The sequence below is a fragment of the Carassius gibelio genome, chromosome B5 (genome assembly GCF_023724105.1).
Source record: "Carassius gibelio isolate Cgi1373 ecotype wild population from Czech Republic chromosome B5, carGib1.2-hapl.c, whole genome shotgun sequence".
In the NCBI taxonomy this organism is placed as follows: Eukaryota; Metazoa; Chordata; class Actinopteri; order Cypriniformes; family Cyprinidae; genus Carassius; species Carassius gibelio.
The window spans coordinates 39,031,574-39,044,281 of record NC_068400.1 but is presented as its reverse complement, the minus strand read 5'-3'; the positions used below and the strand labels follow the sequence as shown (position 1 = coordinate 39,044,281).

Genomic DNA, 12,708 nt, shown 5'->3' with positions numbered 1-12,708 from the left:
CATTGCCTTGACCTCAGGAGGAATTAGAGCAAATGCCTAAGCTACACACACACGCACGCTTATGCTCTCAGCTAACGTAATTATCCAAGACCCTCCAAACACACACACACACATACCACTCCAATGATTTCTACTCATTAACACGTGCCTGAAAACAGTATTATTAATTAATGAATCATAAAATCTGAAATCCGCTTCGTCAGTCTCCACAGAGGTTAAAGGTACTCAGGCAATCTCAAGTGAGAATTACTGGCTGACTCCAGAGTAACTAGCGGGGAAGCATGTATGTATGGGTCAGCGACATAAACCCTGTTCATATGCTTTAGAGAATATCACAGTCCTGAGGAAGTTCATCTCGGAAACAGCTGATCTTGTTTTTGTGGACAGATTTTTGTCCCTGCATCCTGGTGCATCTACGGAACTCAGTTTAATGCAATCTACCAAAAATACAGATTACCTTGCAAATAAAAAATAATAAAAGTTAACTTTAATTTTATTAATTGCAAAGTAGTGTGTAAAACTTTTATTTTTTGATTGATGATCGCACTCCCCAATGATAATATTCAGCTCCACTACAAAATAAAATTACCTGAAATTATAAAATTATCCAACATGAAGACAGAGAAATGACAAAATTTTCTTTCTGCTAAATTATCCTTGTGGGAAAACAATGCGACTCTTATAAACTGGTTCCTTTTAGTGAATTAAATACTAAGAATGTGGCTAGAGCAGTCCAATGCACTATTAATTATTCTCATCGGCCGCTTCTTTTACCAAATATATATATATATATATATATATATATATATATATATATATATATATAAATTAAATAAAATAAAATGAAATTAATAATAATAACATTAACAAACTGTATTTGGAGACGTCAAAATATTTCAATAAACATCAAAGGCTATCTTTTCTATGTCCATCGCTCAGCAGAAAGACAGAAAGAGTAATTTGTAATTACTCTGACCTTTATATCAGAGCACTGATGCATAAGGAAATAGGTCAAGGCTATGTTAGTAACATGTTTGCAGGCAATCACAGGTTTAATGAGCCTTAACATATTGCATCTTCTCTATGTATTTCAAAAGCCTCGGGTCACACTCAAATCAGACACAGGCATTCAGGGTGTCTTGCACTTGGGAAAGAGTTGGTACAGTAAGTTCCTCTGACCTCTGGATTGACCAAATAATCACTGTATACTATTGTGTTGGCAAATGTTTCGACAAGCACCAAGTCTTGAGACAAATTCTGAGACATAATTAAAAATAATTTATTTTTATTTAGTCGTATTTGTACCAGCTGCTTTGATCATGCAGGCAGAAAACACTGTGCGACCTGGCGTCAGAGGAATGTCTTTCATCTGGTTTGGTTTCATTTGAAAAGCAACTTTATTGCAGCATTCAACGGAAGTGGATATCCTGTCTGATTTCGAGGAGGTGTTTGGAAGGGATGCATTTAAGTAGTGAGATAAACATTTACTGGCCTCAACAGAAAAAAAACCCACACACAGCACAAATTTTCAATACAAACAACAGGTATAGATTTCCCTCAGTAGAAAATTGAGTGGTACAGGTTTTAAACAATCTATGGGCACAGAGCCGTCTTGCAGCTTGGAGTCAGCATGGCATTTCCTGAACTCAGAGACTGTGAGGTCAGAATGGCAGAGGACAGGCTGGTGTAAGCCTGTGTGTTTGTTCGGTGTGTGTGTGTGTGTGTGTGTGTCTTTCCCAAGTTCACTCCACATAGATTTGGACTGAGTGCCCTTGATGGAGTAGAAAGAGAAATGATTGTTCAGTCTTCATGGATGTTGAAAAGTTTGGCCACCTCATTGAGATCGCCATGTTGTTCTCCATCTTTGATTATCTACAAATAAACAGACAAAACAACAAATTAAAAATATAAAATAAAAAAAAGACGAATAAAAAGGAAGGAGTGATATTTATGCTCACCTTTCTAGCGATGGGCATTCTGTTGAAGACGTTCCACAGTACAATACCGACCACCACTTGGTCCCTCAGGTAGAATATCACTCCTTTCCCATAATCCTCCTTCTGCTGGGTAGGAGGTGGAGTGGCAGTTGTTTCTGACTTTAATGTCCCGGCAACTGCCTCGGTCTCGCTCTCTGAGCGGATCCCAGTGCCTGCAAGCAGAGACAATGTTGTTTTAGTGTGTTTTTTGTGTGCACTCTAAGCGGTAATTCACAAATCCATAGTAGTTGTGATCTACATTTTAGCAAATGTTTTTGTACCTGACTGTTCGGTTGCAGCTTTTGGTGTATCCTTGGCTGTGGCTTTAGCAAACACTCCCACGGTGGGCAGACTGCTGTCCACTATACCGATGGCTTCATATCCTACATCTGGACCTAGATCACTCCTGAAGGAAAGGGCACATTGTGAGTGCTGAATAATGCATTTAAAAACACATTAAAATGTGCGTTGTTGAAGATTACCAGAACATTGACTGATGCCAATAAGGTTTGCTGGCTCCGGTCATGTTCTCTCCAGCAAGTCTGCCGCTGACCACAGCGTGATCGTGATGCTCTACACGGCGACGGCCCAGCTTGATGTCATAGAAACATGCAGCATCTCCAGCCTAGAACACAAACATTGAAGGAACCTTACTTTTTAAATGTATGATGCAATCAGAACCAGTACGGTTCCTGTGAAAACTGAACCAGCAATTATTTAGGATCTTCTGGCTTGGTATGGTCTCCTGAGCACCAACAGTATAGTAATAATACTAGTAATCAGTGGCTTTTTTTTTAGCTGGAGAAGCCTTCAGGCTTACGTACCACCCAGATGTTGGAGCAAGCCTGGAGTTCAGAATTAACCCTGTACCCTCCGAAATCAGAGTCCACTTCCAGCCCGGCAGATTTGGCAAGTTCCACACTAGGCTCCAAACCTACTGCTGCCACAATGTGGTCTGTCTTAAACTAAAACAACATAAAAAAAAGAGAAAAATTTAACTCTATTACATTTTTATTAGAATACATATGATCAGGCCAGATTATGACTGGCTGATGGAAAAGCAGACTCACCAGTCGTCCATCCTTCAGTTTGATCTCCAATCCGTCATTTTTGTAGGTCACATTTTTCACTACAGCCTCTGTGATTACGCTCACACCCTCTATGAGTGGTCAAAAGATTAGCTGTGGTTACTTTAAGCTTTTCAGGATGCCTACATCTGATCTGGACATTTACAGCAAAATAGGTTCCTCAAACACAGTCATTGAAACAGGTAATCCTACCCCCGCCCCAACCTCAAAACACACAGTATTTGTTGAGCCAATGTTGGTCTGCTTGAGCAAACGTCCTTTATTCGTTCGCTCACCTTTCCTGACTTTTTCAGTGGTCCAGTTACTCAAGTATTCAGGCAGTACTTTTCCCATGTTGCCTTTCTCTGGGAACATCTGGACCACTTTTAAACCAGCGTCAGTGGCTACAGAGAGTGCAAGGGGAAGGTAAAGGAGAGAGAGGGAGTAGTCAGAAGAATTTTCATAAAAATAAAACCTTTATAACATGAGAACCTCAAAACACTCTCTCTCTCTCTCTCACACACACACACACACACATATAGATGAATGACAGCTGAGTGTTTGGACTCACATCTGCGACCCAAGGCACATGCTAGCTCGCTACCAAGAAACCCTCCACCAATGATGGTAATGGACTTAACCTCTCCGGAGATCTTCTCTAGAGATCTAAAATCTTCAATCTACCAAAAAGAACACATGGAGGTTATATATATATAAATAGAGAGACTGCATCAAAGAGCAATTTCAAGTGAATAAAATATTTTACACAAGAAAATGAGATGTTTATTACATGACTTTCTATTTCCAATTTCCAAAAAATATATACAATTTGTGGCCATATAGAATGCTAATATGTAATATCTAATATTGAATGTCTCACTGTAGATTAAGGTATAATCGTATTCTGTCAAAATAAAACCCTAGTTCACAACCCATTTGACGTGCAAATGGTGAAAAGTAAAACGAAAAAATAAAAAAAAACAGGATGTTCAGCAAAAAAAACAAAAAAAAAACATGAAGGACTTTATACTCCATCTGATAAGGTAAGTTTTCATTGTCTAAATGATGTATTGCATGCTGATAAATCTTTTTTTTTTCTAATTTTGATTTAATTATGACTTCAACATACAACTAATGGAGGATCTCATTTGTACACTACTGTTTAATTCTGCTTGTCCAAAAACCCAAAATGTGCAATAAGACATACTTTTCTGAAGAGGGTTGTCCTCTTCATCACCTCCTCTCCTGCTCTTTCAATAACTTGCAGGTTCCTAGGTACCCCACCTAATACACACACACAGAGATATTTTTTTTTTATAGGACAGTCAGCAATAGATTTTACACCTCTGTATGTTTATGTGTTTATTATACATGCATTTTACCTGTGGCAATCAGGCACTTTTCATATGAGATCTCTGCACCATCGCTCAGCTTGACTTTATTTCCTCTGACATCCATGTGTACCACCTACACCACAGGTACAAAACACACACACACACACACACACACACACACACACACGGGGGTATGATGAGGACAACACATTCCCACACACTTATGCATCAATAAAACATTTTCGTGTGATCTCATAATTTTTAGACTTGTTCACGTGGATGTAATTTAGAGCACAGCTTCGCAGTAACACGAGATGCTGATGTCAGAGTTTCGCACCTTACGGCCTGTGAGCACAGCCACACCCCCATTCTCCACTTTAGCAAGATCCGCGGGACTGACGTAGAACGAGGGAGGCTGGAAGTAAATGCTAAAACAAGCATAAATAAATATTACAAAAATGAGCAATGGTCTGAAACAAAGCCAGCACATTAGCGTGTGGTCTGGTTTTATGTGTTCTGGAAAATTCTGACACACACCTCCTCTCTTTGCCATTCCATTGCTTGAAGTGCAGTGTTTCGACAGCCTTGGGGTCATCAGAGAACCAGAGTTCTTTAGAGAGAGGAGGTCTCATGTAGGGCAGGTCAGACTCCTCTGTTACAATCAACACCTGTGCAACAAACAATATAAATACAGTATTTGTGTGATTAAGCTATAGGGTTTGTGCATTTCAATGCATTTAGACCTTTTTTTAGATTAAATTTTACCATGGTATTGAGGCACTATATGTGTGGTTTGAACTATCACTATCTAAATTAATGCTACTGTGGAAGACCAATGGGTAATTAGAATAAAAATCAACCAGTCAGAATATATTAATTTCTACATACAAAAATGAGGTTTTAATAATTTTTACAGATGTTACAGTTTTTGATAATGAACATGAATTTACATCTGCATTCTATCTCAAGCTCAAGCTTTCTAAAAAGAAAATGTTATATATTCTAACCATAAGTTAAAAAACACAAATAACCATCTGGTTTCTACAACATTTACTTTTGTAGCAAAAATCTGCTTTTCAATTTCAAAGAAATTAAGATTTGAAATGTATTGTCATAATTATCTAAATCGACTGATGTAAAACATTTGTGACCTCAATTTTTCGAAATTGAGATTTATACATCACCTGAAAGCTGAATACATATGCTTTCCAATGATGTATGTTTGCTAGGACAGGACAATATTTAGCCGAGATACAACTATTTGAAAATCTGGAATCTGAGGGTGCAAAAAAAAATAAAAAAATCTAAATAATGAAAAGACTGCCAAATATTGAAATACTGAAAAGTTATCCAAAATGAAGTCGTTACCCATGCATATTACTAATCAAAAATTAAGTTTTGGTATATTTACATGTATAATGCTACTTGAGAGAGGTTTTGTGGTCCAGGGTCACATTTTTTTTTTTTATAGTTTTTGGGCCATATCAACCAGCCCCAGTAAACCTCTGCTCCAAGTATTGATGATTATAATACCATGTGAGTTTTATCATAATTCAGACTCACCCTGGCACCAGGGTCTCGTGCCCGGATGGACCTAGCTGCAGCGAACGAAGCCGTGCCTCCACCAATCAGCAGATAGGGAGCATGTTCAGGGACATCCGAGGGAGCAGCAGTGGGTTCAATGGGCTCAGTGGCAGGAGCTGCTTTAGAATCTGCAGCTGGTTAAATAAAGAGATGATTAGTACAAAAAGAACTTGACCTGAACACTGAATTAGTGAATGCACATAACATTATCTGAACAAGAATATGCGAGTGATCTCAGGAACACAGCGCTAGATGAGGGAAGAGATTAGCAGTTTATAGTCATATTAGTGCAAGCTGTACCTCAAGTAATCTGGAAACATGGCAGCAAATTGGTCGTAAATGTGTGACCCTGTACCCTTAGCATTAGGCATTAGCATTACAACAGTCACACAAAACAACCATTCAAAGGAACAAAATACTTGAGTGGGGAAAAATATAAGGCCTTGAAAAGAAGAGAGGACAATGTGGTTTATACAGACAAGAAAAAAATAATAATAATCTAAGACAGGCCAAGATATATTTCATAAATCAACAAAAAAAAAAAAAGACTCATCTTTTTTGCCAGCACTTAACCAACTAATACTAGCACTTTTCTTTTCTTGTCTTTCATATTCTTATAAAAAATAAAAATGGCTATGCGTTCTGTACTAGACTAACTGAGACTGTAATTATCTTTATCTTCATCGGTAACATGTTAAAACTGATTCCCATCCAGTCAAAACTGGACTCTTACCAATCTCAGAAACAGACGAAGCCTCCGGAACATGCTCAGCGATGATTACAGGTGTAGGCTCGGATTCTTAATCCCGATGTAAGAGGGGAGTAAAGACGTTAACCTCAGTTTCCAAAAATATTTTCCTCTGTAAAAAATGTATGGACTCCCATGCAGATGTGTCAAGCTTACCACTCTCAACTACAGGAGCTAAGGGCTCATCGTTCTGTGTAACTGCTGGAGCTTCTGCAACAGGTTCAGTTACAGAGGCTTCAACGACAGGCTCTCTCATTGGGCTTTCCGCTGTGGGTTCAGGAATAGAAGCTTCTACAGATTCTTCTACATTGGGTTCTGTTACTGGAGCTTCTGCAACAGGTTCGCTTTCAGTGGACTCCACATCAGCTTCTGTTACCAGAAGTTCTTCAGCAGGAGGTTCTGTTAGAGTAGGTTCTTCAGCAACAGGCTCTAATGCCACAGAATGAGCAAAACACAAGAAGTTTGACTGAAACAGAAGAAGAAGCACCAGAACAATCCTCCGCTCTATATTCTTCGGCTCTTACCACTCTTAACTGGCTCTGAAGATGGTTCAGGGATAGATTCCAGAGGTGCAGCATCTAAAGCATGATTATGAATAGATAACTTAGCATTTTTCACTGCTCTAGATAGAACATTTTCATGATTTGATGAGTTGTATGAGAGGTTCATTTGGGGTAGGTTCATCAAGTGAAAAAAGGGAAAAATACAGGATCCAGGATCAAGAAAGAATTTGTAGGACGGAAAACATGAGGTAAGGTTACGTTATGGGTGAATGTATCATGGTGTTCTTCCACTTCCTGCATTAGTTGCAAAATCTTCAATGACAGGATCTTCATGTTTTGTTGAGGATTACCATGCTATCATCAAGATCATCATATCTTCTGAAATAGCATCTGCACATCTGAGACTATCATGATAGATAATTCTCTGGAGTTTCTCTTAAGACTTCTCCACATTAACACTCATCTTCTTCCAAGAATCTAACTCCAAAAATGAGTTAAAATGAGGCTGGGTCCATGGGTCAGTGCCAATCAAAAGGTCCAACAGAAACTTGGGCATTAACAGAAAATTTTTCCAGAACAAGTCCTGGTGAGAGTTTCTCCAAAACATCAGCGGAGGACAGGAGAGATCCTCCAGACAACGGACAAGCTAGCCATCAAAGAACCTTTCCAAACACTTTAACATCAATGAAGAAGTTGAAGCAAGAAAATTAACAAGCCAAGACAGCTTTTTTTCTTCTTCAAAACAACAGAGTTAGTGGGACGAACGGAAAAAGGAGGACAGAAAATAGTGGTGTCCTTGTGGTAGAAATGTTTGGTTGGTGACAAAGAAAGTATGATGCAAAATACACAACTGACAAATGACATGACGAAGACAACAAGACAAGCATCAGACATGTCTATCAATGACAGAACTTCATAGAACATCACCTCAATCCAACCATTCCTGGCCCAATGGCAGAAAGAAAACTTAAAAGATTACCCTCTTAACTTGAAAAGGCATAGTAAGTGAAATTTAGAATAAAAACAAATGGATGTTCAGGTGATTGGGTGAGGAGTTTCAATGGAGTTACCAACAAAGCAGTCACACGCCTGACAGTGGAGACAGTTCACCATGTATTAGTAGAAGTGGAAGGACACAGGGACAATTCAAAGATGGCTGACCGTTTACATTAGCCCCTTTCACACATACAGACTTTAGGAAAATTACTGGTAAATTGCCATAAAGAGATCATGTGTTAACAGCACCTTTACAAAAATACAGAAAAATTCATCCAGTTGCCTGTGTGAACGGCGCATTTTTTTAATTTTAATTTAATGTCAATTTAATGGTATAATTGTGTGAAAAAGGCTATTTTTAATTCCTGACGGATGCTTTTTAAAGTTATTTTAAATATTTAAAATATACAAAAGTGCATTTAATGTAGAACTGTTAGGAGTGTAACAGACAACATTAAAATTAATAGGAACATTAAATAGACAGTCACATGCAGTGTCCCAAAAATCATGCACAACTTAATGAGACATAGTTGACGTACATTTGACATTTATTTCTAATATATCCTATACTGTATAGAGGAATTAAACCAGAAACGGTGGCCATGTATAGCCCACGGGGCACTAACTGAACATGTTTGACTTTCTCTTCAGTTTTATTGGAAGCTGATGGTTGATCTATAACAAAACATACATTCTGGATAATAATAATAAAAAACAACAACATCATCATCATATCATTCTAACTATGAAGTCCAAATCTGGAACTCCTGTTGTTATATTGTATATTAGTAGAGGCACATCTACACTATCATTCAAAATCTTGCAGTTGGTAAGATTTTTTCATGTTTTACATTTAAACTGTTTTAATACATTTAAGAAAATGTTATTTATTTATTTATTGAAAATGTATTTAATTTATTTCAGCAGCCATTATTCCAGTCTTTAGTGTCGAATGATCCCTCAGAAATAATTCTAATATGCTGATTTTGTGCTCAAGAAACATTTCTCATTATCAATGCTATTATCAAGTTATGCCATTTATTTTTGGTGAAACGTGATATATTTTGTTCAGAAAGTTCAAAAGAACAGCATTCATTTTAAAATAGAACTTCTGCAATGTAAAATACTTTACTGTCACTTTTAATCAGTTTAATGCATCTTCCTTGTTGAATAAAAGTATTAATTTCTTTCAACAACAACAAAAAAGATCTTACTTGAATGATAGTGTATATGCATTTTACATGCACAACTCATCACAAGAACCATAGATTTGTTTATAATAAGAGGGTATGCATTTATTGATCCTAAACATTTCCCTAATTACTAGTCCAGTGTTGCATGCTCATCTACTGAACTAGCATACTAAAACAATTTTTAGTAGAGTTCTAGTGGCAAACAAAATTAAGTTTTTAATCGCTGTTCACTTAGAGACGACAAATGGAAGTAAGCTGTTATGAATAAAGACCATATTAATAAACTAAGAGCTCATACCATTTTTGATGCTTGCACAATGCATCAGTTTTTGAATGAATTGAACTAATGCAATAGATGTCTTTTTTTAGCCCTTTAAAAATAAAACATGTTTATAGTTATTAAATTACCAAGTAATAATGAAGCTGCAAGCATTTATTTCTTAGTTAATCAAACGCAGTGTTGGTTGTTTGATGTTTTAAAGCCATGCCAGCTACCTTTGCTACTTTCATGACGAATAATAAGCTGAAATTGCATATATTGCAAAGAACAATTTAAAAACCTATAGAAGGTTGTTAAAGTTTGCTTTGGATAAAAACTCTTCTTCTTTCAGGCTTGGCTGTTAAAAATTTCTTTAAAAGTGTTAGGTCAAATCAAATGCAAAACAAAAATCTTTATTTCATGAGAAAATAAAGAAAACTTCATGTGCATGTTAACACGCAAATGAGCACCAGTGACACAGACAAATACCAACCACAGCTATACGACCTCAGAGCACAACAGCACTGCATTACTTATACCAAGTGCTTATCTTCATTTCCAAAACAGTTTAGAATTTAAAAATTACACTGTCATCAGATAACTAGCAAATATAAGTTAAAGCTTAAGTTTTGCATTGAATTCAGCAACAGGTGCACAGGGAGTGTAGTGCTCTGTGTGTAAGGATGTGAATGATGTGCATACATAGACAGACAAATAAAAAAATAAAAAACCTTCAGTGTGTGGAATAACTACTCACCTTCTTTTGATTCTGCCACAACTTCAGCTGAAACACAAAAGACAACATACCACTAATTTAAACTGTAGTTGTATGAGTTGGAACAACTTGATAACTCCTAATTAAATGAGACCAGTGATTTCTTATTTGGTGTGTGTTCATGTGTTTAGTGTATTTACTTACCTAAAGCCTCAGCTGCTTGTGGCCCTTGTTTTGGTCTACTGGCAATTTCGATCATACGCTCATTATATCTTTCCTTGTCCCCGGAGACGGTGCGGTACGCCTTAAAACACACAAACCAATAAACAACAATCACTTTAAACTCTGCAAATCTAAGAATCATCTTATTAACCTGCTTCACCAAATTAAGTCTCACCAAAGTCTGCTACACTAACAGTACATGTTAATACCAGTTATATTTATGGAACACATCTAACATCATTTTTAACAAGCTACAGGTGTTAACAACCTGACAGAGCACAGCACAGCAATGGTGTTTATATGTTGTATATCTTGTACATATGACAGACACTTTTTTCGAGTATGCTCATGCAAATAAACATCAACTTTATTCACAAACTAATCACAACCCACAATAGTATTAAAAAATTAAATATCAGTAAAGCTTAAAGTAATTACCTGAGGAAATATATTTTGTGCACTGTCAATATGGGACTGATGAATAAGCCAATCATAAAGGGGTACTTACATAAACTCCCGTCCCCAGACATGTTGCTCCAATCAGGACGTAATACATTGTGTTTTCTCCACCCCCTCCTGCTGGCCCTGATGACATCTGGGCTTTCTGAACCATCTCCAGCCTTCTCCCATGTCTCAGCGCTGAGAAGTCCACCATAAAAATGATATGTATATTTATAAAATGATTTTATATACACAGCATATTAAATGCAACATCCGGGTAATGGGTATACTTCAATGTTTCAAATAACTGTCAAAATATGGGTGAAACAATGTTCCATCATTATTTAGCGTAATAAATATTTAAATTAAAAACTGAAACAAAATGACTATTCTGAATAAGTTATCATACTTTATGTTTGAAACTATTAAAAACGTCTTGCTGACAAATGGATAAAACCTAGTGATTCATAGGATATTTGCAAAGATTTAAAAATACACTTAATTGATATCTTGGGGCTACACTGTGATCCTTAAATAGAGTATTAAAAAAGAATATAATTATGTTGTTCTAAAGATGCTAAATTTGTTCTAAATAGATTTTTTGCTATAGAAACTATTGTTTAACTGAATGACTTTCTTTAATGGGGGATTTTTTTTAAATCTATTTTTATAATAAAACAAAATAGTAACTTAAGGAAATAATCTTTAATAATCTTTTGTTTCCAAAGAACAAATACATGTCTGTAATCGATTTTTTTATTAGCGTCTCATGAGTCAGGCATAACGTTACTTGCGTTGAAAAACCTGTATCGGAAAAATTATACATTTTAAATCTGAACTCTACGCAAACAATTTTTAAAACAAACATTTATATTTTTTTTATTTAGTTGGCAAGTAACGTTATCCCTTTAATAAGCGGGAAATATAGTCAGTCGGTCATTACTGTGCAATAAACTGTTGTTATAAAAAATAACTGGTTTAATGACAGCGTCATGGAGCTGTCAGACCCACAGTAGTGTGCTCGTGACAAAAAAAAAATTCACTTTGACTGAATTACCACATATATTTTTTTGCCTGAAATTGCGCGCGACTCCGTGAGGAATGTTTTCCATATGCGGTGTGACCGCAGTGCTGAATGAAACTTCAACCGTGTTTATCTACTCAATTTAAGTGTCTCATTAGTTTCAACTTACTGTTTACACTGTCAAATAAAGTCCCTAGCATTAGCCAGCACCCCAAAGCACGCACCAAACTGGACCCTCACTCTACCGGTGCCTGGACTTATGTCTCCATAGAAATTGTGCAAACCGTTCAGCTACAAATGAAGTTCACAGGTGATTAGCTGAGCCACAGCACAGACTTCTTCCGCTTTTTTCAACTTGCCTGATTTCCTCGCATTCTGCAGACACAGCGTGGACGAGGCCCGGGCCAGCGGAGCAAGTTTATTCCATACTGTCTTGCACCTAAACATCGCAGCTCTGCTGTGCTTTTCGGAAAGACCGCTTTGGGAATTTAACAGCCACGTTCACCGTGCAGCTCTAGCAAAAAGCCGGGGACCTTCTCAGGTCACAGCTCCTACAGGCGCTTCCGGTTTCCGCTGACGGCCCGCCCTCTTTCTGCACTGATTGGCTGCGGTACTGACGGATTATTTAATAATTGGTTAGTGTTTC

The 12,708-nt window shown here is 37.1% G+C and overlaps 1 protein-coding gene across 4 annotated transcripts; it reads right to left on the bottom strand.

Moving 5' to 3' along the window:
* Positions 1–1,268: 1,268 nt before the first annotated feature.
* Positions 1,269–12,656, bottom strand: aifm1 (apoptosis inducing factor mitochondrion associated 1). 4 transcript variants are annotated; one of them, XM_052556170.1, is made up of 20 exons: positions 12,422–12,656; positions 11,106–11,236; positions 10,580–10,679; positions 10,418–10,444; positions 7,234–7,287; positions 6,866–7,138; positions 6,695–6,760; positions 5,941–6,095; positions 4,915–5,045; positions 4,715–4,805; positions 4,426–4,510; positions 4,251–4,327; positions 3,615–3,723; positions 3,340–3,447; positions 3,047–3,135; positions 2,801–2,941; positions 2,459–2,601; positions 2,258–2,382; positions 1,959–2,149; positions 1,269–1,872 (listed from the first exon to the last, which is right to left on the bottom strand). In XM_052556170.1, the coding sequence occupies exons 1-20, from the start codon at positions 12,507–12,509 to the stop codon at positions 1,801–1,803; spliced, it is 2,256 nt and encodes a 751-aa protein (XP_052412130.1). In that variant the 5' UTR covers positions 12,510–12,656; the 3' UTR covers positions 1,269–1,800. The 4 variants fall into 4 exon arrangements, with proteins under 4 accessions (XP_052412130.1, XP_052412131.1, XP_052412132.1 ...); XM_052556171.1 differs by lacking the exon at positions 7,234–7,287 and having other exon boundaries at positions 12,422–12,641; XM_052556172.1 differs by lacking the exons at positions 6,695–6,760; positions 6,866–7,138; positions 7,234–7,287 and having other exon boundaries at positions 12,422–12,639.
* Between the last annotated feature and the right edge of the window lie 52 nt (positions 12,657–12,708).